Raw genomic sequence first — 27,406 nt, 5'->3', positions numbered from 1 at the left:
TGCACGACTAAGAGTATATGGTGGCAGTTCTTATTACCGATGTGGTGTTTGTTCGCCTGCAGTGCTCTCTCCAGTGTGACAGACAGCTGCTGGTAGATCTTATGGACGGCTGTCTGGATTTCCATTTGGAGGCTCCTTTTAGCTGCTTTTACACCATCCTGAAAAATAACAGAACACCTTATTATGTTAAGACACATGGTAGAAAACAGATAGATATTTTTTTTCCCAGAAAGGGAAGTATCTACTCATCAAGTGCCTCATACGTACCTGGTAGTGATGTAGCTGAACGCTCTCTCTCTTCAGTCCTCCGGTGCCCACGGTCCCGAGGCCGAAACAACCGGCCAGGAACTGCAGCCTGACGGAGGTGAGCAGGGAAGAGGACTGGAAGGCACTGCTGGATCGATCTGCGTTCCCAGGTTGGCTGCCCTTCTCTTCCATGCCAGAGATCAACACCACAATCTGGTGGAGCGCCTCCAACCGCAACTGAAGGTAACACACCCCAACAATCAAGTATACATTCTGAAAGGGTTACACATCTAACTCCTTTATGGTCATTTCATCAACTGTAGGAAACAGTCTCATTTGTGGTTTAAAGTTTAAGTCTGATGATATTCTGTATTTTTCTTTCCCAAAAAATCCAATGAAAACACTAAAAACAACAATGAGTTGTTTCAAAACTATTGTGTGTGTGTCAAAGCCTGATATTCCGATGTGCCACAAAGCTCCATTGTTGTCCAAAAACGACTTAAAACACATCAGTGACCCAAATGGTTGCAGCAGGTGACATGTTCCCTTAATATTATGAACACAACCACTTTAGTTTATTTTGAGTCAATCCCACATAACCCATTCTGCTGCTGTAAATATTCAGTAGCACCTCAAACCCACAACTGAAAATAGTCCTCAACCAATGTACTATTTACTTCTATCTGAGTAGAGATTTCTAAAAACTCCAGTATCCAACTGTTTAATCTGCACTTTATTTAGTCTTTTTAAAAATAGGCAACTATATATTTGTGACCAGTTGTTAAAGATCTTCAGTAGGAGTCGGTGGGTTCAGAGCTCAGCAGCACACACAGGAAAGTGGGAGTATTGAGAGACGGGTAAATTCTTTAATGATTTTGGCTTTTCAAGGGATTGTTTTATAATATGAAAAATACAGAAAAACACCAGCCTTATCTTTTAAGCAATTCTGTTATAAATTATTAACAATTGAAGTAGAAAATGAAAATCACTCAAACAAAAAGGATATAAAATTATTATATCCCTGGTGTCTGTTGTGATGTTGATTACTCATTATAATTTTAGGTGGGATCACAGGAATAAAAAGGACTTGTGCTTCACTTCAGACTCCAGAGTACCAAAGTTGTGAGACAGTCCCTCACCTCTGCTCTGCTCTGCTGCTGTTCCATGGCCAGGATTGTCGCCTGTGGGCTGGTGGACATACTTTCCTCTGGCTCCTTGAAGGCTGGAGCCAGGCCCACGTCACCACTGATGAAACTGACCATGTTGTCAATGAGGGCGTGGATGCCCAGCGAGCGGCTCAGGTCCAGGTCGGACTCCTCGTAGGAGTGTGCCGAGCTGTAGCTCCGCTGACGGCTCAGTTTGGCTCGGAACCAGGATTCGGCCAGGGAGTCTGGTGAGCTGTGAAGCAAACCTGAAGATGGAGAGGGAGAGGAGCCTTTCAGATGCATAAATGCACAAGATAACTCTCTTAATGGATGGACCATGTAGCTTTTAAGCACTTAAGAGCTTGGCAGTGCGATGCATTATTACTCTATAAAAGTTCATCGAATGGCCAAATGCTGATTCTTCATGCAGGCACAAGCCTTCATCAGCCATTATGATTTCATCTATAATGGGCGCGCTGAGTTTCCAGTGCCCACTGAGGAAAAATGCTGCAGCTGAGAAGTGGAATGGTAATCAGGGCTGGCTGAGAGCAACTGACAGCACTGAACCTCAAAGTATCAGTACTGATGATTTCTTTACAGATGCAACTGGTAATTTCCATGAAATCTCTTCAGCGTGACAAATCACATTCTTCACAAGGGACATTCCAAGCAGAAGAATGAGCTGTTATCTGTACAAGAGGCACATCTGTGTGTTCTTGACTTGTTTTCTCTGTTTATGTAAAAGCACGCTACACAGAATAGTAGAATATGAAGTGTCTGCGCTCAGAACAAGGGCCTCATCATGAGAGATGAATGGAAGGGGGCATCACAGTCATGGAGGTATGAGCTAACAAGAGGAAGAAACATGCCATCGTTTACTTGCTTGGAGCTCCTCTTGTGCTTGGGGCTCAACTGCCCCAAAAGAAGCAAATAAACTATCCATACAGGAATCAAGAGACAGAGAGACAAGAGTAACATATGAAAGATGACAAAGACAAACCTGAATCAACCTGAATCGACAGATTTACTGCAAATGATTTTTACCTCTTTTTTTGTGAGAGAACGCCAAGTCCAGGTCGACATTTCTCCTTCCACTCTGAAAGACAAAGGAGAGACAAAGCCCGATGTAGCACTCATTCAAACATAGGAAGTATCAATGTAGTGAGTACATGTATGTGAGAGTGTCACTTTACCAGAGTGTAACCCTCTTCGTCTGACTCGGGCTGCGAGAGATCAGACTCACTCCTGGACTTCATCAGTCTGTAACTCGGGCTGCTCTGCACCGAGCGGCTCTCTGCACTCAGACTCTCACTCCTACACATACACACATCACAGAAACTGATTAATTAAGATTCAATTTAATTGTCATTATGCAAAACAAGATTATATAACAAAAATTGCAAATGTAGATCCTTTATGCTACTCACAAAAATATAAAAGTTAGAAAAATAAATGAATAAATAATAAGTAAATAATAATAAATAAATAATCAAGTGAATGAATAACTAATCAAGTCATATAAATAAAACTAATTTCATGGTGGAGTGTCTCACAGCCTGAGGAAAGAAAACAGACCACCATCATATATACCATATATACATACAGTCATATTGCACATTGTACATTATTGTATTTTTGTATTATATTTATATTTTTCATAATATTTTCCCCATTTTTATTGTAAATATTTTATTCTTAAATTTTTCTATTCATATTTAAGCTATCTGTATTTTTCTTTTTTTTTCTTTTTTATATTTTTTCTTCTTACTATGTTTATTGGTATGCACCAAAACACACACAAGGCAAAGTCCTCATATGTGAAAATCTGAATCTGATCATCTTCATCAGTGACGACACAACAGCTTAAAAAACGTAACTGCACTAAACAAGATGATTAAAATGATTCTTTCCTCAAAGACGTGTGACATAAAGCACAAACACACTACAAAGCTCTAAATGGAGCATATCTTATAGTATCAAAAGGGCAAGTTAATAATTGGTACATGATGGCTGTGGAGCGGTTGCCTCCGACAGATTCTACTGAGGCCTCGAGCACAGAGAACAGCACTGAGATGTGATCAGGATCGAGGAGCTCCAGATGGAATGTGGAGAGTGAATGTGGGTCAACGTTCAGATGAAACTCGTTGAGACATGGGGAAAATTAGGTTAAGGTGCCAGGTGAACTCCAGAGCTATTCTGATTACTTAACAGCCAGGTGCACATTCTCATGGTTGCCTCTGGGTGGACGTGCTACCAACAGAAAATACAAAAGGTTTACAGTGTATTTTTAGCACCGTCATTGTTACAGAAACCAACAACAAAGACGAGAAGAAGCCTCAGCTACGCCACAGGTTTGTGCACTGGACACACACACATCACATTTTTTGGCAGTGGATAGAAGAGTGGTTATTTTCAGATTTTACTGGGTGTTGTATTCCAAGCCAATTCCAGATCTATTAAACTTTCCTGTTGGCATACGCCTCGTGTGCCAATTAGTATTTTTTCCATTATGTTTAAGCCCAAACATTAAAAAATAGGTTTCAAGTTTGTCTTAAAATCAACTCACGCTGAAAGAAGTTTCTAGTTGCCGTAATGATTCTGGCTGAGAGAGATTCCTTCTCTAAGTGATTAGAGATAGGGGACCAAATCCATAGTTCTTGTTCTGCATAAAAACCCATACTGTAAGCAAGAGCTAATATGAGGCTTCAGCAGTCTGAGCCAAATGAAATGGATCTCATCCAAAGATATTCATTTTAGTGAGTAAGTGGTTCACTATTCTTGAGTTCACCATGGCTCGGCAAAAAAAACACAAACACAGCACTTGGGAATTTCCCCATTTGATTCAGAGATTGAGAATTTGTCCCCTGTGTCTTACTCTCGATTTGCTTTTGAAGGGAATCTATTCATGGCCAACGTGGACAAGAGGAACAATTACAGTGACCAAAAAGTAGTGTTCATGTAGGAAAGTGAGTGTTATTTTAATAAAGATTTTTGTATGTGAACCTATCCTTCAATACTTTGCATCCAGGACAATCCAACAAGCTGATTTTCTCTGGACAACAAGTGAAACCATCTCCCTCCACAGTAGAAGAATATTTCTGCAGCACAAAATCACAACTAACGAGGGAATCAAGTGTTTAACTGTCGCTGATGTTGTTTGAATTATGTTTTACCACCTCCTCCCATCTGACTGTATTTGGGTGGCCAGTGCTCTGACCTGGTCATGAAGCCGAGACACTCCTGTGTTCCTGTAGCTGACTGGGTCTGGCCTTCGTCCTGGTTCTGTTTGGTCAGCTCGCCCAGCACAGGGCTCACCCCCAGCAACAGCAGGGCACAGCGGTGGATCACTGAGTTACAGGCAGCTGTGTACAGGTCCTGGCCCTCTGGGAGACCCGTACTGCCCCTCCTTCCCTCCTGAGACAGAATGGCGTCCTCCTCTCCTCCGCCTCCTCCTCCTCCACTCCTGGAAACAGAGCCGGAGCCCAGGCCTGTGCTGCTGCTAGCTCGCTCTCTGTCCCGACTGCGAGCCACTTCCCGCGCTGAGAGGAAACATTGAAAGATTTCTGTGTTGTGCGATAGGCACACGCACACACACACACAAAACACACAGAATGCTGGGTTAGAGGACGAGCAGCCGCCGCGTAACGCACCCAAGGTTTACTAGAGTGCAAAGTTTAAAACCAAAGCTCATGCAAATGCACCACACCGAAAAGACACTGTCACATTCACCTACATTTGAGAAGAACTTTCTCTCTATCACAATTATGAAAATTATATTTTACAGCTGAACATCCCACTGATGTGTGAGTGTGAGGACTTTCTCACTACTGTTCATCAGAGGCCACATTTAGCAAAATGACACATGCTAATCGTCACATGCTATGAAAACACAATATGTTTGAAACACCATTCTTTCCATGAAACTAACTGGTGAACTGCTTCTACAGTGGCTTCCTATCAAATAAATTACATTAATAACAGTAAGAGAAATGTAAATAATCACTTACACAGCTGAACTGCTTTGTCATTTTGAAAACTTCTTGGGACTACAAGTCAATGTTTTAATTATTTATTAAATGAATAATTCTAATAATATTAACATGAAGTGAATAATTCACCAGTTTAATAAACATAATCATAAAGATGAGATTGATTTTTACAGGCTTGAATGAACTGAAAAATACATTATATTATTAAATTATATGGCGAATGTTTCTGATGATTTGCACACTGAAAGCATAAAAGCACACAACTCCAGGCAGATGCACTTACTTCCAGCTGTCATTACTTCATGCTCCCTGTCCTCCTCCTCATCGTCTTGCTCCTGATGGCCCTCCTCTCTCTCGCGGTCGGCTCTCTCTTCCAGCTCTGCCTCCTCGTCAATGGTGCGTGTGAACGAGTGCTCCTGAGGGTCCATGTCCAGAGAGTCCTGATTGTCTGAAATCTGACCAAGTTAAAACAAATTACATATATGAGTGACTGTGGAAATCATTTTGTTTCATGACCAAAACAGCGATTAGCTGAGAAAGTGTCAAATTAGAGAAGAAAATTGTTAAACAATATGCAAAGAACAGGTGGTCTCACTGGTGTCTGAGAGGTGAGCACAGTCTAAGCAGAGACAGACACAGATAATTCACAGGTATATATTATACATTTTCACATTTAAGAAAAGCAAGCTTATACAATGTTCGTGTGAAATAAGAAAATGTAACTTCGTAGTTTTTGGATTCATTATGATGATAATGTTAAAGATAATAAAGGTGAATGCAAATGTGCATGTTTGAATGTAACTTTACTCACCCTCCTCTCACGTGAAGATGATCGGGTCTGGATGAAGTCCATATTCTTGCAGGCCAACAAACGGTTTCGGACTTTATAAACACTGCGATAGACCTCTGCGAGGGACTTGGATGGTTGGTATCTAATGGGAAATTAAAAATATACTTGTGATGTTTAATTCAGGCTGGTTCTATGGAACACTGTGTAAACCTTTAATCCGATGTATTGTATCATATTACCGTACCTGCCCTCTCCACAGGCTTGGCCCAGCAGCCCTGTGTGCTTCAACAGGGCTGCCAACACAAACCGGGTCACAGTGTCCAACAGAGACTCATTACTGAGAGACGCATTGTCCCAGTCTGCAACAGAAGACACAGCACAGTCAGTACACTGTCAGGTACATTTCAGGGCTATTTACTTTAGCACAGAGACAATGGAATTCATTGTAAGCCTAGTCCAATGGCAGACCTTTGCTGATGGCATAGTCCTGCAAGTTGATCCAGAGGCTGTTGGCAGGTTCTTTAGAGGAACCCAGAGCCAAATCCACCAAGACGCTCAAGTCAGGACGCAGCGTGCAGTCAAAGGGCTTCTGCTCCTCATTACCAGACAGTGCTGCCTCCAACAAAGAGCTGATGCAGGTGTCTGAAGGAAAACAAGTGAACAAACATTCATCATCTGAACAAATCAGAGAGGAAACAACTGATTAACAGTGGGATAAAGGGGCAAAAAGAGAAACACAATCCATCTCTAAAACTCAAAGAGCAGAATGAGTCCACTGAGAAAGTCTGAGTACAAAATATCCTGCAGGAATTTAAATTCACATCACTAAACTGCTCATGCTGTTACCAGTGTTCAACAATTAAAGTCACAGTGTTGTATCTGTCCCCTCCCTACCAAGCTGTGGGATGTCCATCTCCAAGCCGTTGCTGAAGAGGGGTGTTTTGAGCCAGTAAGCAGTATCCTGTTCCTCCAGAGAGGTAGGAGCTCCCTGCAGCATCCCACCAAGGCATCGGCCTACCAGCAGGGCAACTGTCCTCTCCAGGTCCACGAGCCACACCCAGGACAGCGCCGGCTGGGGCAGGGACATTCCTGAGGCTGGCTCAGCAAAGTCAGAGGTTCCTGGAAAGTTAGAAAAAGGGGGATAGCATAAATTCAACTGCCCAGAATTATAAGACTTTAAGGTGATATGTGTATAAGGTGTTGAGAGCCCTACAATGGGTCCGCTATGGTGAACATGTTGAACAGCCTCAGTGGGACCCCAAACCTTGACAGAGTTACAGCCATGTATTATCTAGAAAACTACAAAACCAGAGTCTTAAATTGAAGCTGACCTGGCCTGTTACAGTCTGTGCAGAGTTTAAGATGGTAGGCTTTGGGCGGATTCAAAATGTAATATCTCGATACAGTCCAGCTGAAATATAATACAATAATATTATTGTATGTGTTTCAGGTGGTTTTTTAATAATATTAAATATTAGTTACATAATTACATAATTTTTCTGCGATATTACTAAAAATACTGCATATGGAAGGAAATATCGCAATATTTAATATTATCAAATATCGACCCAAGTCTAGTAGATGGCATTCAAAGGTTATCCTTGAATTTACTTGTAAAAGACCAGTGTGTTAAGGAACGCTGATGGATGTTCCAAGGAACACAGACACACACATATCCCAACGCAGCGAATTCAAAACTTCATTCACAAGAAAGACCAACAAACAGTGACAATGAACATTATTGTTTAGTAAATATGTTTTTGACACTAAGTGATACAACAGCTAAGGGACTGTCGTAAAGCAGAACTCAGTGATTTTGGTATCCACAGCAGACTGGAAAAGCTTGTGAGTAGACCCTTAATTAAGACAAGAAAAGCTCCTTGTTTCAGGCTCACCATGAAGAGGCCACTGCAGCTCCTGGTCCTCCAGAGGGGACGCAGCAGGCAGCAGTCTGTTGAGGCGGTCCAGAGGAGGGAGCAGGTCCAATAGGTGGCTCAGCAGAGGCCTCGCCACTGACACCGGAAGCAGCAGCAAGGAGTTGATTATCTGGCACAGCATGCTGCCTGCTGCTGATACGTAGATCACTTCTGGAGATGACAGAAACAAGATTAGCATTTTAAGTTTCAAAAATTACAAGGAATTAATGACAAAAGACTGAAATGACAATGTCAAGTGTAAAATTTTAGATTGGGAGTTTCTGGATCAGACAAGCAAAAATTGCAAAGGGGTAATGAAAGAATTCTTATTCCTATCACTTACCATTAATGTGAAAAAATTATGCTCTTGAGGTCGGTGTCAAAATAATTAACCTTACTAAAATTCACCTTATTTCTGCATGTTGATACAACTTATTTAAAGGGGCATGTTTTATTACTTTTTCACATAAAGACCCAAAGGTATTATTGATTTGACATTAGCAGAATGACGCAAACTGTGAAAAAACAAAGCATGAATGGAATAAAGTGAACCTAAGATTCTAGGAAAGATCAATATAGAAACAGAGATAATGAAAGTGTTTTACAATGAAAAGGACAAGGGTTAACAGGCAGAGGTCAAAATAGCAAGCGGATGAGAGGTGAGGAGGCACGTCTGCCCTGCTGCAGAAGTAATTAACTGCTCATCTTCACCTTGAAGCTTTTCTCGTATGCTGCCATTCCAAGAACTCTCCTTTATCAAAGTGGCTGAGCGGGAGAAGATATCTGTGGCATGGGGCAGCAGGAGCTGCAGATGCTTGTGGAGCAAAGCCACACTGCTGGAATTCTACAGAAAAACACAGATCACATTGTTTTAATACATTCGATATACTTTTGGGATTTTTTTTAAAATGAACTCTCTGTTCTTAAGACAGTTAATCGCTGTCTGAGAAAATGAAATGTAGTTAACATGAGGAACATCCTGAAAAAATACATACTTACAAAATATCATACATCTGCAAAGCCACTGAAATCCCACTCACTTTGTCAAGAATTAGCTCATGAAAAAGCCGTGAAACTAAGAGTTACTTCGTTTCGCGCATCAGAAATTAAAACTACTTACATATTTTCTCTTAGGCGATTTAATGCCAATATCCGGCTTCATTAGCATCAACATGTGAGTTCTGAAATTAGTTGTGCCAATAAAAAGTGAATAACTTCATCAAATTCAATCATCACAGGGAAGCTGCCTTTCAAGTCTGTGTAATACAAACTTAGACGTTATGATGTAACCCACCAGTGTCACAAGAGGGCATTAGTCACATGATCCTACTGGCACAGGACCGAGAAGTTTAAACAAATGCATTTTTTGATTGTGTAATTGCCAGTTCCCCGATAATAAAAGTTTAATATACAGTAGGTAAAAGAGAGTCAACGTGTACAGCTACAAACACAGGGACAGTGGAGAGTCCATACCTCAGTGACAGAGTTAATGTGGCAGTATGCTAACAGCTGCTTCTGAAGGGAGCAGAGGAGTTGGTGAAGGTGAGCTGGCTGGCTGCTGTCAGAGGAGGACATGCCCTGCTGCAGCTTATCACTGTTCTTCTCCAGCTCCCCAAACGCCTGATCCTGTACCACACACACACACACACACACACACACACACACACACACACACACACACACACACACACACACACACAAATCAGATATGAATAAGTATACGTGGTCAATGAGATGCATCTTCAGGGTAAATCTATGAATACAAACATGCATATAAAACAGCTCTAACTGTTTTATAGCCAAAGAGAACTGAGTCCTGAAAAGGGTTGTTTTCATAGCAGACAGTTTTCAGCAAGTTGTCAAGTTAAAACTGGTTATGAAAATTACAGAAGAGGCATCACATGAATCCAGAACTGGACCCTGTGATTTTGATGCCCAAATATATTTTTTTTAAATTGGCCATTTCTGTACCTGATTACTCCACCTAAAAACCTTACATTTGTTTTCACCCCTGGATTCACTTTGTTAAACCAGTATTTTCCCTCACAGTTTCTATTCATACAAAAGGAATATAACAAGAGCATGAGCTAATTAAAGGGCTGAAAGGGCTGAAAATTAGAATTTCCTCATGAGTTACACAGAATCATTATTTGTTCCACACCCAGTTTTTATAATCTGGATTCTTGGTATTTCCCAGTTTAGACCACCAAAATTTAATTTAATCCAAACAAGTACTCCTTTTGTTCAATTATATTTATTTATCTAGCCATGGTTTTTCCATTCGCAATTTTCCCTGAACAGAAAGGAGTTCTAGAGATGAAGAAAGGGGAAAGAAAAAGCAGAAAGAAAAATAGACCAAAGGCAATGACTCAAATGTGGAAAGCACTGCAGTCTAATCATCATTCATTGCTCAGGCCCGCATAATCACACACATTGGAAAACAGCCTTTGTGTTACAATCAATAAAATGGCGTCTTCAGAGAGAGAGGGAGGCACAGGAGCCAAGCCACTGCAGTGCCAGGAAAAGAGCCAGCAGGTGCTCATAACAAAGGATAACATATGACTCATGCTCTGCCTCCAGCACTCGAATATTGAAAGAAGCAGGAGACATGGAGAGATGATTAAAACGATGGTGCTCTATATGTTGGACTCTGCTGATGACTTCCTTCGTGAGTAATTTCTACATTTGTCAATTCTAAATAGACCATAATGATGCCACACCTAAGGGTCTGTTATTGAATAGCGCACATACTAAAATCAACAAGACAAATCTGCTCTCCGACTTGTACCAATCTAGCTCCAAACTTACAGTATAAAAGCCCAGATTCCTGAGCAGCGTCTTCATGAGGATTTCAGCCAGGTGGGTGTCAGGATGGCCCGTGGTGGCGCTGTAGGTGGGGTCTGGGGAAGCTGTAAAGCCCGTGCCAGATGAAAGCACCTCAGGGCCATCAGCAGGAGAGCTGTAACCCAGGAGCGAGGCCACGTGGGTGTGGTCCTGGAGACTGGTCAGGATGATGTCGAGCTGCATCCTCTGTGGCACAAACACACATATTCCAACAAAAAACATAAAGATTCAACAGAACCAAGCAACACTACGTGAAAGAATACATGTTGGTACAGCGGGTTCACACTGAGGACAACACCAGGTCAGTCACCAGATATTTACTTTGTTTAGAATCTGGTAATCAGGGAAATAAGGCCAATGTCAACAAGTTTGTGCAAGAAGAAAAGTCTACCTCAGCTGGGCAGGTTATCTCAAACCTCACAAACTTCAACAACAGCTAATAACATAGTAGAGTAGTTCAATGTTGGAAATATACATATTACCATTCTTGCTATGAGTTAGATGAGAATATCAATACCACTCTCATATCTGTTCATTGAATATGAGCTTATAGCCAGCAGCCGGTTAGCTTGGTTAGATATAGCTAACTGGCTAATGTTGAGTTCGAGGATCTTTTCACTTAATTAATTTGTGATCTTAAGTCTCTGAGTATCTTGAAAAGTAGATATGTACAGATTAAACAAACAACATACAACAGGTTAAGCAGTGAACTCTAGAGGTGACTTGACCTTCAGACAGTGCTCTGCAAGCTGTTTCCAGTCTTTATGATAAGCTAAGTTTTAGCTGGCTGCTGCCTGTAGCTTCATATTTACCAAACAGACATGAGAGTGGTGTCAATCTTCTCACCTAACCCGATAAGAAATCGGATGAGCATACTTCCCAAAATGTCCAGCTCTTCCTTTAAAAGCACAATTTACAACCATGCACAAGTTTCCACTCTCTGGAGATTTTATTTGAAAGTCCACAAGAATTTACATTTTAAACAGTTCCCTCCTAAGCAGCAGCCTCCATTGTTGAATTCAATGGAAAGTTTTAATGCTAGACTACCAAGCAGGCCTGTCGGGAACACAGAGTCCTGTGCTCGAGGCATCTTTGTCAGAACTTTGTAGCTCAAAGAGACCACTTACAGGAAGCAACCGCAGCCTTTTACTCTGCCCATACAACCATCCAAACAAAGTGGCCCTTTAACCAAGAGCTCACACTGTAAACGCTGCATCAATCATCCATCATTGACCGTACTGACCTAAAATGTTCTGTGTAGAAGTCCCAGCAACTTGGGCATTGGTTAATCCATACACATCTTACAGACTGGTTGTTACAGGTTCAGAAAACCAGAAGTGTTCACAACTGCTGATTTTAAATCCACATTTCAAAAAGCACGACAGCAGTTCTATCTGTGTACCAAGCAGCAGAAGGTACCTGTCCTTTGGAGAGACTCTCCCATCTGTCGGGGCCCTGAGGCAGCAAGGAGTGAAGTAGCTCCATCCTCTCTCTCAGTGGAGGCAGCAGCATGGTCGCCCCCACAGACAGCGTCTCAATCACCGCCTGATGGGACAAACACGCACCCACAGTTTGTCACTGATTCATGTCATGTGATAAAGACCTACAGATTTAAAACCTGTTGACAAGACAATACTGTCTCACTCTTATCCTAGGACAATACGGGACAGGAGAGGACGGGACAAGACGGGACAGGACAGGACAGGAAAGATGTTTTCAAGGCAACATGAAATAAAAAGCACAAGGCATCACAAGAAATATTCAGAACAGTTCCACAGTGAATACAAGCATTTTTCTGAATACAAAAAGAACAGTCAAGGATTGACTTTGCGATCTCTGAGGGTTTCTCAGAAAATAATCATCATGATTTGTATGAAACAAAGTTTTACAGGCTTTGCATGAGTCTGAGAGTGTCCAAATACAGAGGAGAATGTATGAACTGAACAAATATTTAGGTAGACTTTTTCACAACAAAAAGAGAAGCCATTTGGGAAGATGTTTCTATATCTTAAATGCTGAAACATTTTGTTGATAAACAGATTAGTTGATTGATGCCTTGAGCATGTTACTGCTCTCTTACCTCTTGAATCTCATCTGGCACAGAGGAGTCCATCAGCCTGAAGAGCAGGTTCCTCAGGGGCCTGGCCTGCCGCCCTAAGATACTGGTGGCCACACCCCCAGCCAGAGCCAGAGCCAGATGATTGGACAAAAGCCGAAGGCACAGCTTGAGGAAGTTATGATGCTCCCTGCAAATACATAAAACAAATCATTTACAATTTGCTTGAGCTATATTCCAAATCTATTTATCATTTAACGCACAACTAGAAAACTGAAGAGGAAAGAAGGTGTATTGGCAAGAGAAACTGTAAAGCAAACAAGTATAAGGAATTTGCGAGTGCTAGAAACAGACCAGGGGAAAAAACAACTGTTGTAAATCTGCCTTCTCTAATTTCCTTCCCTCTTGCTCAGTCTGATTGCCATGGCTGTCACTAGTGGTGATGGTGGTTTACAGGCTGTGTTTGTACTTACCTGGATGAGGGGAAGGGAAGAGGGGGAACTTCACTGTTGATGCCATCGCAGTAGCGCTCAAGGAAGGAGCGCAAGTGGGAAAAGGTACTTTCCTCGAGGTCGACGCAGTACGGTCTGTGCCAAGCCACCACTTGTCTGGAGAGTCATAGAGAGGAAATGTTAACAAGACATTAAAACTCTGGAGGAACACAGTGATGCTGCTAAGACAGTAGTTTATAATTACACTGACAAATCAATTACAGAAGAATTTACTTAGTTTAATCTTTTTAAGTAGCTCCACCTATTTAGTATTGTGCTTTCATTATTAAGGCTGAACGATATGCAAAAACCCATCATATTGTGATTATTTAGGCAGACATTAAGATTGAGATACGAGTCATGATTTCAGTTGGAATGGTCAGTTTTGCATCTCATTTTCACTGAAGAAAATATTTTACCTTTATCAAAAAAAAAAACTGCAGCTCCTGTGATTTGGATATTGACCTTGGCCAAATTGCCATTTCCAAAATATTTAATTTAATTGTTTAACCCTAATCAACTGTTGTCGCTTCTGTGTCTGTATCACACATCAGCACACAAAGCGTGATCCTTCCAGTTGTAACAGAGGGGGGAAAAAAAAAAAAGTGCATTTTACACACAGTTACTGACCTTTGTCTTATATTACACAATCTCCATTAAGCACAGAAGACCTGGGATGTGGTGACATCAGCACTCGCCTTAACCCCCTCCCTCCCCCACATGAATATCCTGGATTTCCTACAAAATCCAGGATATTGTCAATGTTACCTGACCTACGCTCTGCGTGTTTACTCTGCTGATAACTGACCTGTCTCTGGGCAGGGCTGTCCAGGCCAGGCTGTGAGAGGTGCCGGCTGAGATCTGCTGAATGGCGACTCCATCCAGGCCAACGACCTTCTTGGGCTTAGTGATCGGCCCTGTGGAGTTCCCCTGGCCACACTGGCCCATGGAGTTGTTGCCCCAAGCATATACCTCATTGTCTAGATGGTGATTGAGTTGAAGACAAGTAGTGTGATTTTAGATACGGCTGAGATGATTATCATTATTGTGTTATTATTGTTACTGTACATATGAAAACACTAAATAATGACATGGTAGAATTTGTACTGCACATAGCTGAAACATGATTGTATTTATCAAGTCCTACAGCTGCAGGGCTGTATTAGCTTAAACAAATTTGGTCTATGTATTTGCTATTACATCATGCTACTTGCGACAGTCCTGTCACATGTTTAACAAACAGATAATCTCGCTGTGTCAGCAGAGTAGCATTCACTGACAAACTGTGAGTGACAGAGGCAATGGCCTTAGTATGTACTGTAACACTGAGAGCTGATCAACGAAAGCATGCAAACTTGTTTGTAGTTAACCATCTACAGAGAAGAGAGAGACGGAGGGTATGAGAAAGCAAGAACATGAAAAAGATAAAGACAAATACCATGCGACAAGGCTAGGCAGTGACTGTCCCCTATAGATATGTCCACCACCCTGGTGGTAGCCAGCTCTTCGATTAGCTTGGGTCTGAGTGCTGTGGCCTCAGAAGAACCACACCCCAGGCAGGCACCACAACCCCAAGCATACACCTAAAAACAAGAGGCATGAATTAACTTTAGCAGAAGATTTCTGCTATTCACACTGCAAAGCGTTGTATGTATCTTTGTTCTTTCTTCAGACAAAAACTATCTTGATGAGAAAACAGCAAGGCCACATCTTAAAGTATATCACTGTCAATGTCCAACCAGCTGTCGGTAGGAACGCATAAACAGCTGCATGAAATTCCCTCTTTGGGACAAATGTTAAGAACAAACCGCAGCTTCTATCCTTGGTTACCAATGCAGGAATAATGTCCTACCTGTCCAGTGGAAGTTAAGGCAAGAGACGACTGGCTTCCAGCACACACTTTCCTGATGAACATCCCCTGCAGGGCCTCCACTACTTTTGGCTTGTAGACTCGATTAGTATCACCATGACCGAGTTTTCCTACAGGACAACACATTATTTTCCTAAGACTGACTTATATATACATTTATATTATAGCACATATGCACATTGAAGTGACGTGCAACTGTTCGGCATTCACGTAGACTAGAACATGAAAACTAACTTCTTAGAAATCCAGAGCATATACAAAAGATTAAAGCATTATGTGCACAGCACAACTGTGGAAATGCCATATTCTGGAAATGCCTCATATTTAATTTGAATACTTCAAATATAGGAAATGTATTTATTAGCATTTATTTATAGCATACATTTTTAAATGAAACATTCAAAATAGACATCAAACAATGAAGTAAGTCATGGTGAAGGGTTTACACACCATTGTCCCCTCCTCCGAAGGACCACACAGTCCGTCCATCCTTTGACAGTGCGATAGTATGGGAGCTACCACATGACACCTCTCCCACATTGCTGATGTCTTTGACTAGGGTAGGAATGTTTCGGCTGTTGCTGTCACCGTGACCTATGATCCCAAGCGATGAAAAAATCGGTTTACACATGGAGATTATAGAACAAACACACAAAAACGTTTTTTCTTGCGTAAGTTTGGGGTGAAAAGGTCGACACACACAATTGGCCTCTGGTGTGTGTTGTTTTCTGTGTAAGTTTGCACAGTAGCAACGTGACAGGATACTCCACTGTCCAAACTGCCGGCGCTGACGAGCATCATCTCAGCTACTTTATCTCCGACTACTACTTCTGCCTGTATGACGCGTTCGGTGTGTGCTATATGCATCAGTTAAAGTGACACAATGCCACACAGTGATAGAGGGTGCTGGTCACTCAACAGATTATAAGTCCCTCTCAAGTTAATTTGTGATTTTGGGCCATATAGATAAAAATGAGTATTTTCAGTAAAATAAAGAAGATTCGAGTCGTTCTGAACATTAGAGATTGTGTATGTTGTTTTAGGAGCGTTACATTCTGGGTAGCAGGAAGTCATGTGGGCTGTATGCTGTTACCATCCCCTGATAATTCACTTCCTTTCAATATAATTTGTGTAAAAGTGCCACTTATAAAGATAAACATGACCCAACTCCCAAAATTAAAAAATGACACTGCTGAATCAAGTAAACATACTGTAGCTTTTAACCAGAAACTGTCCCAACAAACAGAGAAACACATACTGTAAAATGACTGTAAGAGAAAGAACACCTCATGTCATAATGTCCCGTCTTAATTTGTTTAGAAGTTTTGATGCCCAAAAACAGACAATCAGTGCAACCATAATGGGAACAATATTATATTAGGAGAAACCAGTTCAGAAACCTACCTAATCTTCCAAAATCTCCTTCACCCCATGTGTACAGCTCTCCATCCTCGCTGACTGCAGCACTGTGTCTGTAGCCAGCAGACACACACACCACCACCTGAAACAAAACAAAAGCCGCACACATCATCACACGCTGTTAATACCATTAAACATACAAGCAAAAACAATTTCCATTATCTATTTTAAAAATAACAGGCAAAGCAGAAAGGAGCTAAAAGCTAAAAGCAAACAGTACATTCCCAATGTACTGGATTTAAAAAGTTGAAATGTGAATACCATGTGAATAAAATACCATGTGTCAAGTTGTACTCGAATGGCTGAAACCCTACCTTCCCCTGCAGTGGACCTTGGATAAGTTTAGGGTATTTCTGTGTTGAGCTGTTCCCGTGACCCAGTTTGCCATAATCACCGTCACCCCAGCTGAACACCTCACCCTCCGTAGTGAAGGCCAGCGTGTGGCCATCTGAGCCCTTGGACGATGACACCTTCTTGATGGCACGGTGGGGTTCAAAGGTCAGCTTCTTCAGCGTTGACTGGTTGTTGGAGTCACCGAGGCCCAGGCGGCCGTAGCTGCCCTTCCCGCAGGCCCGAACAGAGCCGTCAGAAGAGATCACAAAAGTGCAGTACTGGCCTGCCTCGATCTGCAGAGGAGGTGAAAAGTTGAGTATCTGTGTGTGATCAAAGACTGCAGGCTGACTCAGCATCCTCATACACTGTCATTTGACTGTGATGCTACAGTGTATTGCTACAGAATACGATGTCGACAATCAGCCATATCATAGTCAATGATAATTATCTGTAAATACCAATAAGATATTTAATAGTATCGACAACTATTTCATTATAGTTTTTATTTAGTTTCAGTTGCATTTTTGATTTTCCCCTTTATTCATAACATCAGATCCAGAAAAAACTGTTTATAATCCATAGAAAATCCTCATAAGTCACAGTGCACATCATTAGTCATACAGTAACATAAAGGGTGAGGACAAAGAGACAAGCACTGTAGGTCGGAAAAATGTGAATTATACAGTTTGTAATTGTCTGTTATTTTCAGAAAGGCATTTATTTCCTCTCCTAATAGAAAACATTGTAGGAGATAAATAAGAAACAGGATGTTGTCTGTTCCTCCGTCTTGAAGAGTCTCTTCCTATCTGTAACAAATACGGCCTTGATCTACACATATAAATTTCCTGTGGAAGAATCAGTGAAATTTGAAATTGAATGCATTATGTCACCATGTCTATGTAAAACCCCTATTTATACTGATGAGTATAACTACAGCCTGCGTTAATTTTGATGGTCTAGCCTTTCAAGAACAGCAACAGCAACAATGAAAGAGAGTGACAGCACACTAGTCGCCACTTAATGAAGTCGGTCAAGTCTCGGCATGCGAAATTACCAATTACAGAAACATACCGAATGTACAGAAGGAAAAAAAAGAACAACCTATTTGCCATAACATAGCAAAATACCTTATTATAAATATAGGATTAACTTAATGTTTTGTTTCTCAAGATGTGTAGACATACAGCTCTACAGCAAATGTGTGGACTGTTTCTTCTTACTGTCTGTGCATCAGCGAAGCTGGCAGCCAACTTAGGCTGTAAGATCTTCTCCTGCGTACCCTCCACCAGCTGGTGGCTGCTGTTACTGCCCCACACATACACCTCACAGGTTTCAGACACCACGGGTGCCTCGCCGGTCTGTATGCTGTCTGGACTGACACAGGTGCGAGAGTAATCTGATGCCATTCGACATACCTGGAATAAAACGAGATGATTACAGGAGTGTAGTATTATTTTCAAAATTAACACTCTAGGTGACAGTAAAAACAACTATAACAAAAAAATAACCTCATCCTTATACACAAATGAAGGTGTTATGATTAGAATAATGAAACAAAGTCCTGAATGTAAAATATGGCTTTAATCTCTTACTTCTTCAAACAGACAGAGCGCTGCCTCGTACAGTGAGCACAGACCATCAGACGTCCTTGTGGGTTCTCGCCACTGGCTGCGATCTGCTGAGGAGCCCTGAGACAATCACATACAAAAATTGCTGTTTATTACCATGCATGGCTTCAAACCAATTACAGTGTAAACAATACACTCAACACTATGGAGCCATAACAACAGACCCCAATCAAGTAACATTAAATTACTCAGTTCCGAAAGCAGCCCACATCACATGATGCATTTTAGAGAACCAAAACTCTGATATACTTATATAACATCTATGAGTCTGACTAAAGATTTCTTATATCATCAAGTGTTTATTTCCAGCCTGTATGTTGTTGGTGTGAATTCACTTTAGGAGCAGTCTTTACTGATCATTTCCAAGTAAAAACACAATACAAGTTTCTACTGTTCTATAACAGCTTTATTTAAAGATGAGAAACCACTGTTTGAATGAATAATGTCTAATTTAATACTCAGTTGAAGTCGCATAGCATTTTTAAGCCCATTTAACAGCTTAGAGAAAAGAGAAGCTGTCGAGGCTACTGTCTTTGACATTAGCAGAAGGTATAAAATTGGCTGCATTCTGGTTTGACTTATTAAACCACTAAACACTTCCCTGACTGTATTATTAATGTTTACTTACCAAAGAACGTCTCATCTGCATGAGGATGTTCATGAAACAATCATAGCCAATGAGGCCCTCTTGATTCTGTAGCACCTTATTCTGCTCCATAGTACTGACCACAGCTGATGCGGCCAACGCCATCTCAATCCACTCCAGCAAGTAGCGCAGCGAACCCCTCTGGGAGGCCAGCCCTAGCAGTAGCTCTGAGGCAAGGCGCCGCCCTAAAATATCCGCCCCAGAATTCGGCATGGTTACCCCCTTCAGAAAGGTGGTGACCTGGGCCAGGCAGTCCAGGCCCATTGGGGGGATCTTGCTCTCGTTGGCCAGAGAGAGGGGTGGCAGGGAGCTAACGACATCAATGGCTGTGTGAATGACATCATTACACAAGTTTATGTTGCCCCCAGGGCCTCCACCAGGACTGGGTGGAGGAGGCATCATCCAGCTTTGGCGCAGGAGAGCAAAAAGAAGGCTGAGGCCCGTGCGGACACCCATCTCAATGAGGGCATCAGTGCTGGAGCGTGGCCGCTCGCTGACAGAGTGCAGATCAGCCGAGCCCGAGTTGTTCTCTGGAGAGTGCTGCTGCTGCTTGACCTTTCCTTTGTCATGGTACTTGTTGGAAAGTGCGTAGAAGATACGCTGGAGCACCAGCACACGTTTGCGCAGTGCAGCAGCAAAGGGTGAGTCAGAGCAGACCATCTTGGCCAAGGCCAACTGGCTGCTGAGTAGAGCATCCAGGTAGTGCTCCTGCTCATCGCTGGAGAGGGATTCCCGCTCAAAGTCTGGGAGCTGGGGGCCCTTCAGACATAGCACCTGCTGGGGCAGCAGAACAACCTCTTTGTTAGCCAGCAGCTTTGAGTAGAGCACTGAAACTCCCTCCCGTGTGGCTATCGACTCGCTGTCCTCTGTGATCCATGAGCTGTTTAGGTGCTCCAGCCATTTGAGCTTCACCGGGGGGATCATTAAAGCCATGGCATGTCACTCTGGAGCCATCAGTCCTGAAAACACGCAGTGGACATCACATAACATGTTAATATCAAGTTCGCAAATAAAAATTTCTACATCAAACACAAGAGTTGGATAAAATTTGTTTTTATGTCCAGTCTTTTCTAAAAGTGCCATATAAAACTCCAGTTTGCTAAATTCTTCTAAGAGCCTCAACTAAATTAACACTTTAATGGAAATTCATGTGATGTAAGATAAAGAAACAAACACTTTCCTTAAAATGGACATGTGTAGATATGAGCCATTACATTACAAACAAAAGATAGCCCGGGTTATGTATATCAACCCCTCCCTCAGCAGAGTTTAACCTACAGAACTGGGCAGTCTGCTGACTGAAGCTTTATGCAGTATAACATCTTTTAAACATACTGGTTATGTTGCTGTGTTTTGTTCAAATCATTAACATATACTAAAAATACGCATCACATAAGTGAGCAACACTGTTTATAGAAGTAGACAAACACATACATTACTGAGCTGAATAAAGATCATGACAATTCATTAAAGGCAGATTTGTTTGTATCTGTGTGTGGTAATTGGGGAACTGAGGTGTTATGAACAACTACCGTGCAACCAAGCATATTATGCTTTGCAATAAATGCTGCACTTAACAATATGTTCCAAAGGATTCTCCAGCAATAATCTTTCACCAGCACTATCTCTTATTTATAATTGCACTAAGATGTTTCAGAGCCAGAAGACAATGCAGCTGCTGAGCGAGGCTATGACATTTCCTGCTGTATTCGATTACACTGTATTTCCATATATAAACTAAGGTTGGATCTTTCAAAATTATACAAGCCAAAGCAATGTCACCATGGACAAATGTTCAACAACTCTTTGAGATAAATCAACAAAAACTGAATATTTAACATTTACAGAGTGGTTTACATAAACAATTACAGATTAGATCCGTCATAGTTTATCTTACTGCTGAACTAAAACCCCACTCAGACAAAGCGCCTCCGCTGATTTATTTGACTTGTTAACATCAACTGACAGATCTTGTCAGTCCACATATAGTTTACCTTATAGTTATTATAGGGTAAACTACATGTGGACTGACAAGATCTGTCAGGAAACAGATTATGGGAGGCATTGGCAGCCTTAGTGCTATCAGTCTGGCGATATAGTGCTGGGGTAAATGTACTACCATACAATTTAAGGATCAGGACGTGGTATGATTTTTTGCAAATCCCATACCAGTTATGAACACAAAAACAGCCACATATCTTGCTCAAACACAAAAAATCTGACAACACTGAAATGACTTTCTCACAGGAGAATCAGAAGGTCATATTACATTATGCAACCTGAACACAGCATACATAGCAACTGCAAATTTGACTTTAAAAAAAAATGCATATTTGTAAAAATGGTAAGGAATTAGATAGATGATGTGTGTGATATGTGAATTGCAAGACTGTGACAAACTGAACATGCAAATGTTGCAGACTTTAACCAAAATACACATATTTATCCGGGATATCCCATGCATTTTTTCAAAATCATGTTTTCTAATCCATCATTTCTGGAGCTGTGGTTCAATGTCTGCAGGTCAGCACACTCATTAATGTCAATGAAGGATTTCTGAATTCACTACAGCCAGATCCAAAGTAAATATTATGTTTATCATTGTCATTTTGAGCTCTCTTCCAGTCTTGGTGCTTGTTTTGCTCCAGTTTATGGTGAAGGTGAGTGGCTTTCTTCAGACACTCTTGATCTGATAAGGTATCAAGCAGCACTACAGCTGTTTAAGCAACTACAGTATGATCAGATGCGAGTAGCACCTAGAACGGGCCAGGCTAAAACTGGTTTAATTTTGGTTCTAGCCGAGATAGTTAGCACACAGCCAACCACCGGCAGATAAAATTAGACAGCTTGTACTGACACACAGCTGGCTTGAGAACAGAGTGGGTTGCTAACCTGCTTGTTGTTTCAGATTAGAAGCGTTAATCACCAGCCGCTAACAGTGACCTGACAGCATTCAGGAAACTGGAAAAACAACGACAAGACATGACATTTTACACGAGTTACGCTAACAGCACCCTTACTAGCTTTAGTGGCAAACCAAGACGTTAAATGTTGAACCGTTGTCAGTTTGTTTTTGAAAGAAGCCGAGAAGACCGACTGAGAACTGAGGCTGCTGTTTACGTTAGCTAACGCGAGCTAACTTGTCTCACGTCACTCAGCTAGCAAAGCATAAAATACCTCAACACAGACCCAACACCCTAATGTGCAGGTATGACAGGGGGTTAATATAGAAGTAACGTGTTCATACCGGTATGCATACCTGTCCACAAAGCCCAACTCCATACAACATGAGCAATTTTGGCCAGTATTAGTCTGGCTTATCTGCTGTATCATAGCAGGTTAGCTTGCTAGCTCCACTTTCCTGACGCTAGCAAGAATAAAAGCTCGCTTACCAGTAAAAGGCCTCCTCTTCTTCTTTGCGTTGTGCTTACACGGGAGCGTAACTGCGCTTCATTGCATAAACGCGAACAGCTCAGTCAATATCCTTGCGCTTTGATAACGTTACTGTGAAAGGAGACAGAGCCATGCATGGACTTCCATGCCTCCGCCCGCCTCTCCCGTAGCTTCCACTGCAATGAGTCCGAGTAGCAGTCTGCTCAGTCCCAGCCCCTCGACGAGCCCCAGCCCCGGGCTGTGACGTTGAGACCCGTCTGTCTCTCTGTCTCCCGGTCTGCCTGCGTCTGTCTCTCTGACTCCTGTCCTGTCTGTCTGCACGCTCTGTGTGTGTGTGTGTGTGTGTGTGTGTGTGTGTGTGTGTGTGTGTGTGTGTGTGTGTGTGTGTGTGTGTGTGTGTGTGTGTGCTCTTGCCATACAGTGGGTCATCCATGCTGTCACTGACCCCACAAAGACATAATGGGTCCAAAACAAACATGAGTTTACGCTCCCTTGTCAGTTCATTACGTCCATCCGGCTAAAACGAACTCAGCCTAATACAACAATCCTGCAACAAATCCTACTTCGTGAAGGTTATAATGTTCAGTTTGTGTTGAAACTGTTTTTAAGAGGTGTCGATGCACCTTTATGGTTACTATGGAGGCTGCTGTTGAATTGTAGCCTACTGCATTATAAGGACAGATGCTTCTATTATTTTGTCCACACCATTTACATCAAAGAGGGTAAAATAACATAAACACCTCCCAGAAACACACAGAAGCTAATTTTCTACTGTCGAAATATTACATCAACTTACCTCAAAACCATTTCTGTTGATTTTCTCTCACCAGTAAAATAATGTTGATGCGTTTTACCTCAGGGGGGCATCTCACCCTATCATTACCCTATTAGTTTACAGTATGTTGCCCTATGAACTGGTCACTGAGTGTACTAGTCACTGGTTACAACAGTATGTGACGAACACTGCTCATAGCTTAATGTAATTTATAATATACAGTTTTGCTTGACAGTTTCACTACCAGAGGTACAGCTGGGTTAACAACTGGGTAAAGTAGGCATCTGTACTTCTGTCTGTATTTGTGAAAATGTGTTAAAAACTTGCACCATTCAATTGTGTATCAGTCCATACAGCAGCCTCAACTGATGGGTGACTTAGAGTTGTTTATAAAAATATGTTTATAAACAGTTATATGTGCCTACAACTACATTATAATGTGTTATTAACCATTTATTAAATGTCTATAAACTGCTTATAAATGCTAAATAGTGGACTTAAAGAGAAGTGCTACCTGTTGTGTTATGGTGAAGTTGATAGAAATTCTCCCGGTGGTGACATGATGTAAAGTCAAATGGTGTCTAAAGTGGGTTTTGTGGTTATCTCAGCAAAGCAGACAGAGGCCTGAGCTGCAGCTCCCACTTTATCTCAGAGGCATGTCCTATTCACTGTTTTTGTTTTTATTTTAGTAGTATTTTAGAGTGGGACCGGGCTGAGGACTGAGGGGGTGTCACTGTCAAGATGATCAACAATGTTTGGATGAATTTGGTGGCACAAGTGGAGATTATTGCGGATCAGCTGTTTCAATAAACAACCAGCTGCTCACCATTTGTTGAAGCATTAAACATCTCGCTGTGTTTCAAAGAGGAAATAGCCTGACCCTGTAAAACCCCTGCAAAGATTTCACCTTCCTTTAACACACGTATTTTTCTGTTTCCTGCTGTTTGTGTCTTCTGTTCTTGGGTAACTACATATTCGAGTTGACTCAGTAGCAATTTTGTTTTTGTTGTTCACCTTACATTCATTTGTTGAGTTATTTAGCAGTTTTTTGTCTTTCTGCAGAAAAAACTATTTTTAAATTGTCACTATTTCTTTCTTCAGTTCATTCTTTTTGTTGTCCTCTTGCTCTCACTGGGTTCAGCGGCTTCATATCAAGGATTATTCATAAAAACAGTCAAATCTTAACTTTAATAATTTCACAATAATAAGACCCCAAGCAGACACTAAAATAATATATATTAGCTGACAAACACTTTCACGCCTGAGAGGCTGTTGCAGTCGCTTATTGACTTTAAATAAATAATTGAGCAATTATCTCGAATGTCACTGAAAAGTCTTCTTTTGACTGGTGTAATGGCAATTGCATGAGCCTCATCAATAATAAACACACAAAACACTGTATGATTATAGAAATAAATATCGTACAATGTAGAGGAAAGTTCACTTACACTGGTCCGCTGAACAACACTGAGATTCCCATTTCATAGTCTTGCAAAATACTTTCACTCTTATCGATCGAGTGACCTTTAATTTCAGTGCTAGTGAAGGACGATGTGCAACTGTGTAAATGAAAGGCTGAAAAGACTATTGTCAGGATGTGCGTATGGACTATTGTCAAATGTATGGTTAACATAATGTTATGCCTGGCTCATTCAGGAGCACAACAAAGAAGGGAGATCCACACACTAACCACTAAAAGAAATTTACTGGGGATAACTCAACCAAAACAAACTAGAAAATATGAAGTCAGTAGTGTAGTGTAGGTGTTGGATGCAAGGAGAAATGGAAGAGCCAACTTCAACTACCTGTACAAGAACGGAGGCTTTAACTAAACACAATTCAAAACCAATTGGAAGGCACCAGGAGGGCTGAGAGAGAGAGAGAGAGAGAGAGAGAGAGAGAGAGAGAGAGAGAGAGAGGCCATTTTGAAACCTCCAGCTTAAATAGGCTCCAAGCAGGTGAAGTCAGGTAATCAGGAAGAACCTGAAAAAAACAAGAGGCAGGGACAGGCCAAAACAAAAAAGTGTAATACGGCCCAGGTGTGTTGGAGGTGCAGAGTAGCGTGATCATTTCCAGTGAATTCATCACCTGCAAGAAACCCTTCAAATGTCACCATCCATTCATTCATTCATTCTGCTCCCCTTTTCACAGTAGAAACTGCCTGTCATGTCAAACACTGCCACGCCCTCCTGTCCTGCAGCAACCCCGGCTTTCCCGCCTGTCAGCCACCTGAGTCTTCCCTGCCCACGTGCTCATCTGTTCCCTATTCCCTAATCAGCTCTTAGACTTTATACTGACCCATTCCACTCATTCCATGTCACATTGTCGGTTGTGCTTTCCATGCTGTAGCTTGTCAGTCTTCTTGCCTGTTTTTGGATTTTACCTTTGGCCGGATTTACCTGCTTGCAACCAACCACTGCTCATACCCTGACTTCCCCTACTGTTTGCCTGTGTCTGCCTGCTGAGGCTTAATAAAGGTGAACTGGTGTCTCTGAGTCATGCTCATTGAGTCCTTCTAAACATGAGCTGTGACATCACATCACATTCAATATTTAATGAAAAAGCTTCAAAGCGTCCTTTTTTTTCAATCAACCTTTTACAATGAGCGATGGCTCATGTGACATGAACATGCAATTTTCTCCCAAGACGGTTTGTTTGTTTCATGTGAGATTTCTGTATTTGTGGCTCTGATGGAAAAATTAGAATTCAGCAGCATTTGAATCAAAATGTGACAACAGCGGTTTAGTTAAGTCACTGTAAATCAAGTCTGACCAAACCACACCAACACAGATGATTCAGGTTACAGTTTCTTATTGTTAAACTCTTCATAAATACAAAAAAATCTAATGAACTTAAATGTGTTGCTTATGAAGTTATAAATATTTACTTTTATATATACTTTTACCAAATTTCCAGGGGCTCTAAGACACAATAGTGTAAAAACAAATGGTGCAAACACATAAAATATCTATAATTGACTACCTAATGTACAGGTTACTTTGCTGGCCGTTCAACAGAGCCATGTCATTCATAAGGAACTTTTCTCAGATAGGTGGGAAAGGGGTAATAGCCAGTACATATTCAGTCCAGTAAGATGCTGTTAAGTGTGTCACTGTGAAGCTGTGAGGTCCGTGCATGAAGTATAATTCTTCTGCAGCTGTTCATGTTGTATAATGAAAAATGCCAATTTAGGGAGTATTGCCTAATTTCATTGTCGTACTTGTGCTAAGTGTAAATGTATGTTGACGTTTGTGAACTTGTAGTAAGGTGTTGAGCAAAAACGGCTTCAGTGGTTGTTAAACTGTGTTGAGAACTGGTCACTGAAGGCCACAGCATTCATCCAAAGGATAAAAAGGAATCTCGAACGTTCCCCAGGGTTCTGCTTATCCTGTTAACAAAGAACATAATTAAATGCAGGATACAACTTTACGACTTCTGGTTCTAAATTACAACAATTTGCATAATTAACAATTTTCACGTCAAATAAACTCATAAATTAAGAGTCACTGAAGGTAAACATAATTTGAAAGAAAAACAATATATAATATCAAACAGAGGATGTTGGTTTCCAGCACCCTACTGGTGCGGCAGCGTGGTCTCTAACAAAGGGATCTCAGTTGTACACACCCAGTGGTTTTGTAAACTCCCCTATGCAATCTCCTCCCCTGTCCTCTGACAGGTGAATCCCCACCCGCCCAGTCTGACATGTCAGCTTGAGATTTTTGAACAATAACAGAGTACAACACAATTCAATAGAATATATACCGTCCACGACCTCCTCAGCAGCAAAGCGAAGACAGATACAGTCGGAGAGCAGCTGCTGAACGTAGCGGCGCACTTAGCAGCTAAAGAGACAGATTTCCCT

At 41.5% G+C, this 27,406-nt stretch overlaps 1 protein-coding gene across 8 annotated transcripts in view; it reads right to left on the bottom strand.

Moving 5' to 3' along the window:
• Positions 1-23,031, bottom strand: part of herc1 (HECT and RLD domain containing E3 ubiquitin protein ligase family member 1) — a 54,930-nt gene extending 31,899 nt beyond the window's left edge. For 6 of the 8 annotated variants that reach the window (XM_056378035.1, XM_056378085.1, XM_056378059.1 and 3 more), the window contains exons 1-28: positions 22,766-23,031; positions 19,356-20,332; positions 18,692-18,787; positions 18,320-18,514; positions 17,081-17,392; positions 16,752-16,848; positions 15,798-15,941; positions 15,330-15,457; positions 14,916-15,060; positions 14,286-14,457; positions 13,460-13,594; positions 13,011-13,176; positions 12,350-12,475; positions 10,895-11,116; positions 9,560-9,712; positions 8,798-8,930; positions 8,066-8,257; positions 7,065-7,289; positions 6,639-6,812; positions 6,415-6,529; positions 6,192-6,312; positions 5,664-5,835; positions 4,609-4,954; positions 2,585-2,705; positions 2,436-2,487; positions 1,386-1,657; positions 268-483; positions 38-158 (exon numbers count right to left, since the gene is read on the bottom strand). In XM_056378035.1, the coding sequence (XP_056234010.1) occupies positions 38-158; positions 268-483; positions 1,386-1,657; positions 2,436-2,487; positions 2,585-2,705; positions 4,609-4,954; positions 5,664-5,835; positions 6,192-6,312; positions 6,415-6,529; positions 6,639-6,812; positions 7,065-7,289; positions 8,066-8,257; positions 8,798-8,930; positions 9,560-9,712; positions 10,895-11,116; positions 12,350-12,475; positions 13,011-13,176; positions 13,460-13,594; positions 14,286-14,457; positions 14,916-15,060; positions 15,330-15,457; positions 15,798-15,941; positions 16,752-16,848; positions 17,081-17,392; positions 18,320-18,514; positions 18,692-18,787; positions 19,356-20,306 (5,302 nt within the window). In that variant the 5' untranslated portion in view covers positions 20,307-20,332; positions 22,766-23,031. Of the gene's footprint in view, positions 1-37; positions 159-267; positions 484-1,385; positions 1,658-2,435; positions 2,488-2,584; positions 2,706-4,608; positions 4,955-5,663; positions 5,836-6,191; positions 6,313-6,414; positions 6,530-6,638; positions 6,813-7,064; positions 7,290-8,065; positions 8,258-8,797; positions 8,931-9,559; positions 9,713-10,894; positions 11,117-12,349; positions 12,476-13,010; positions 13,177-13,459; positions 13,595-14,285; positions 14,458-14,915; positions 15,061-15,329; positions 15,458-15,797; positions 15,942-16,751; positions 16,849-17,080; positions 17,393-18,319; positions 18,515-18,691; positions 18,788-19,355; positions 20,333-22,265; positions 22,335-22,765 lie in introns of all 8 variants that reach the window. The other 2 variants (XM_056378042.1, XM_056378076.1) reach the window with 2 other exon arrangements.
• Between the last annotated feature and the right edge of the window lie 4,375 nt (positions 23,032-27,406).

Source organism: Seriola aureovittata, chromosome 1, assembly GCF_021018895.1.
Source record: "Seriola aureovittata isolate HTS-2021-v1 ecotype China chromosome 1, ASM2101889v1, whole genome shotgun sequence".
In the NCBI taxonomy this organism is placed as follows: Eukaryota; Metazoa; Chordata; class Actinopteri; order Carangiformes; family Carangidae; genus Seriola; species Seriola aureovittata.
The sequence above is the reverse complement of the archived record's forward strand: the minus strand, read 5'-3'. Positions and strand labels throughout refer to the sequence as shown.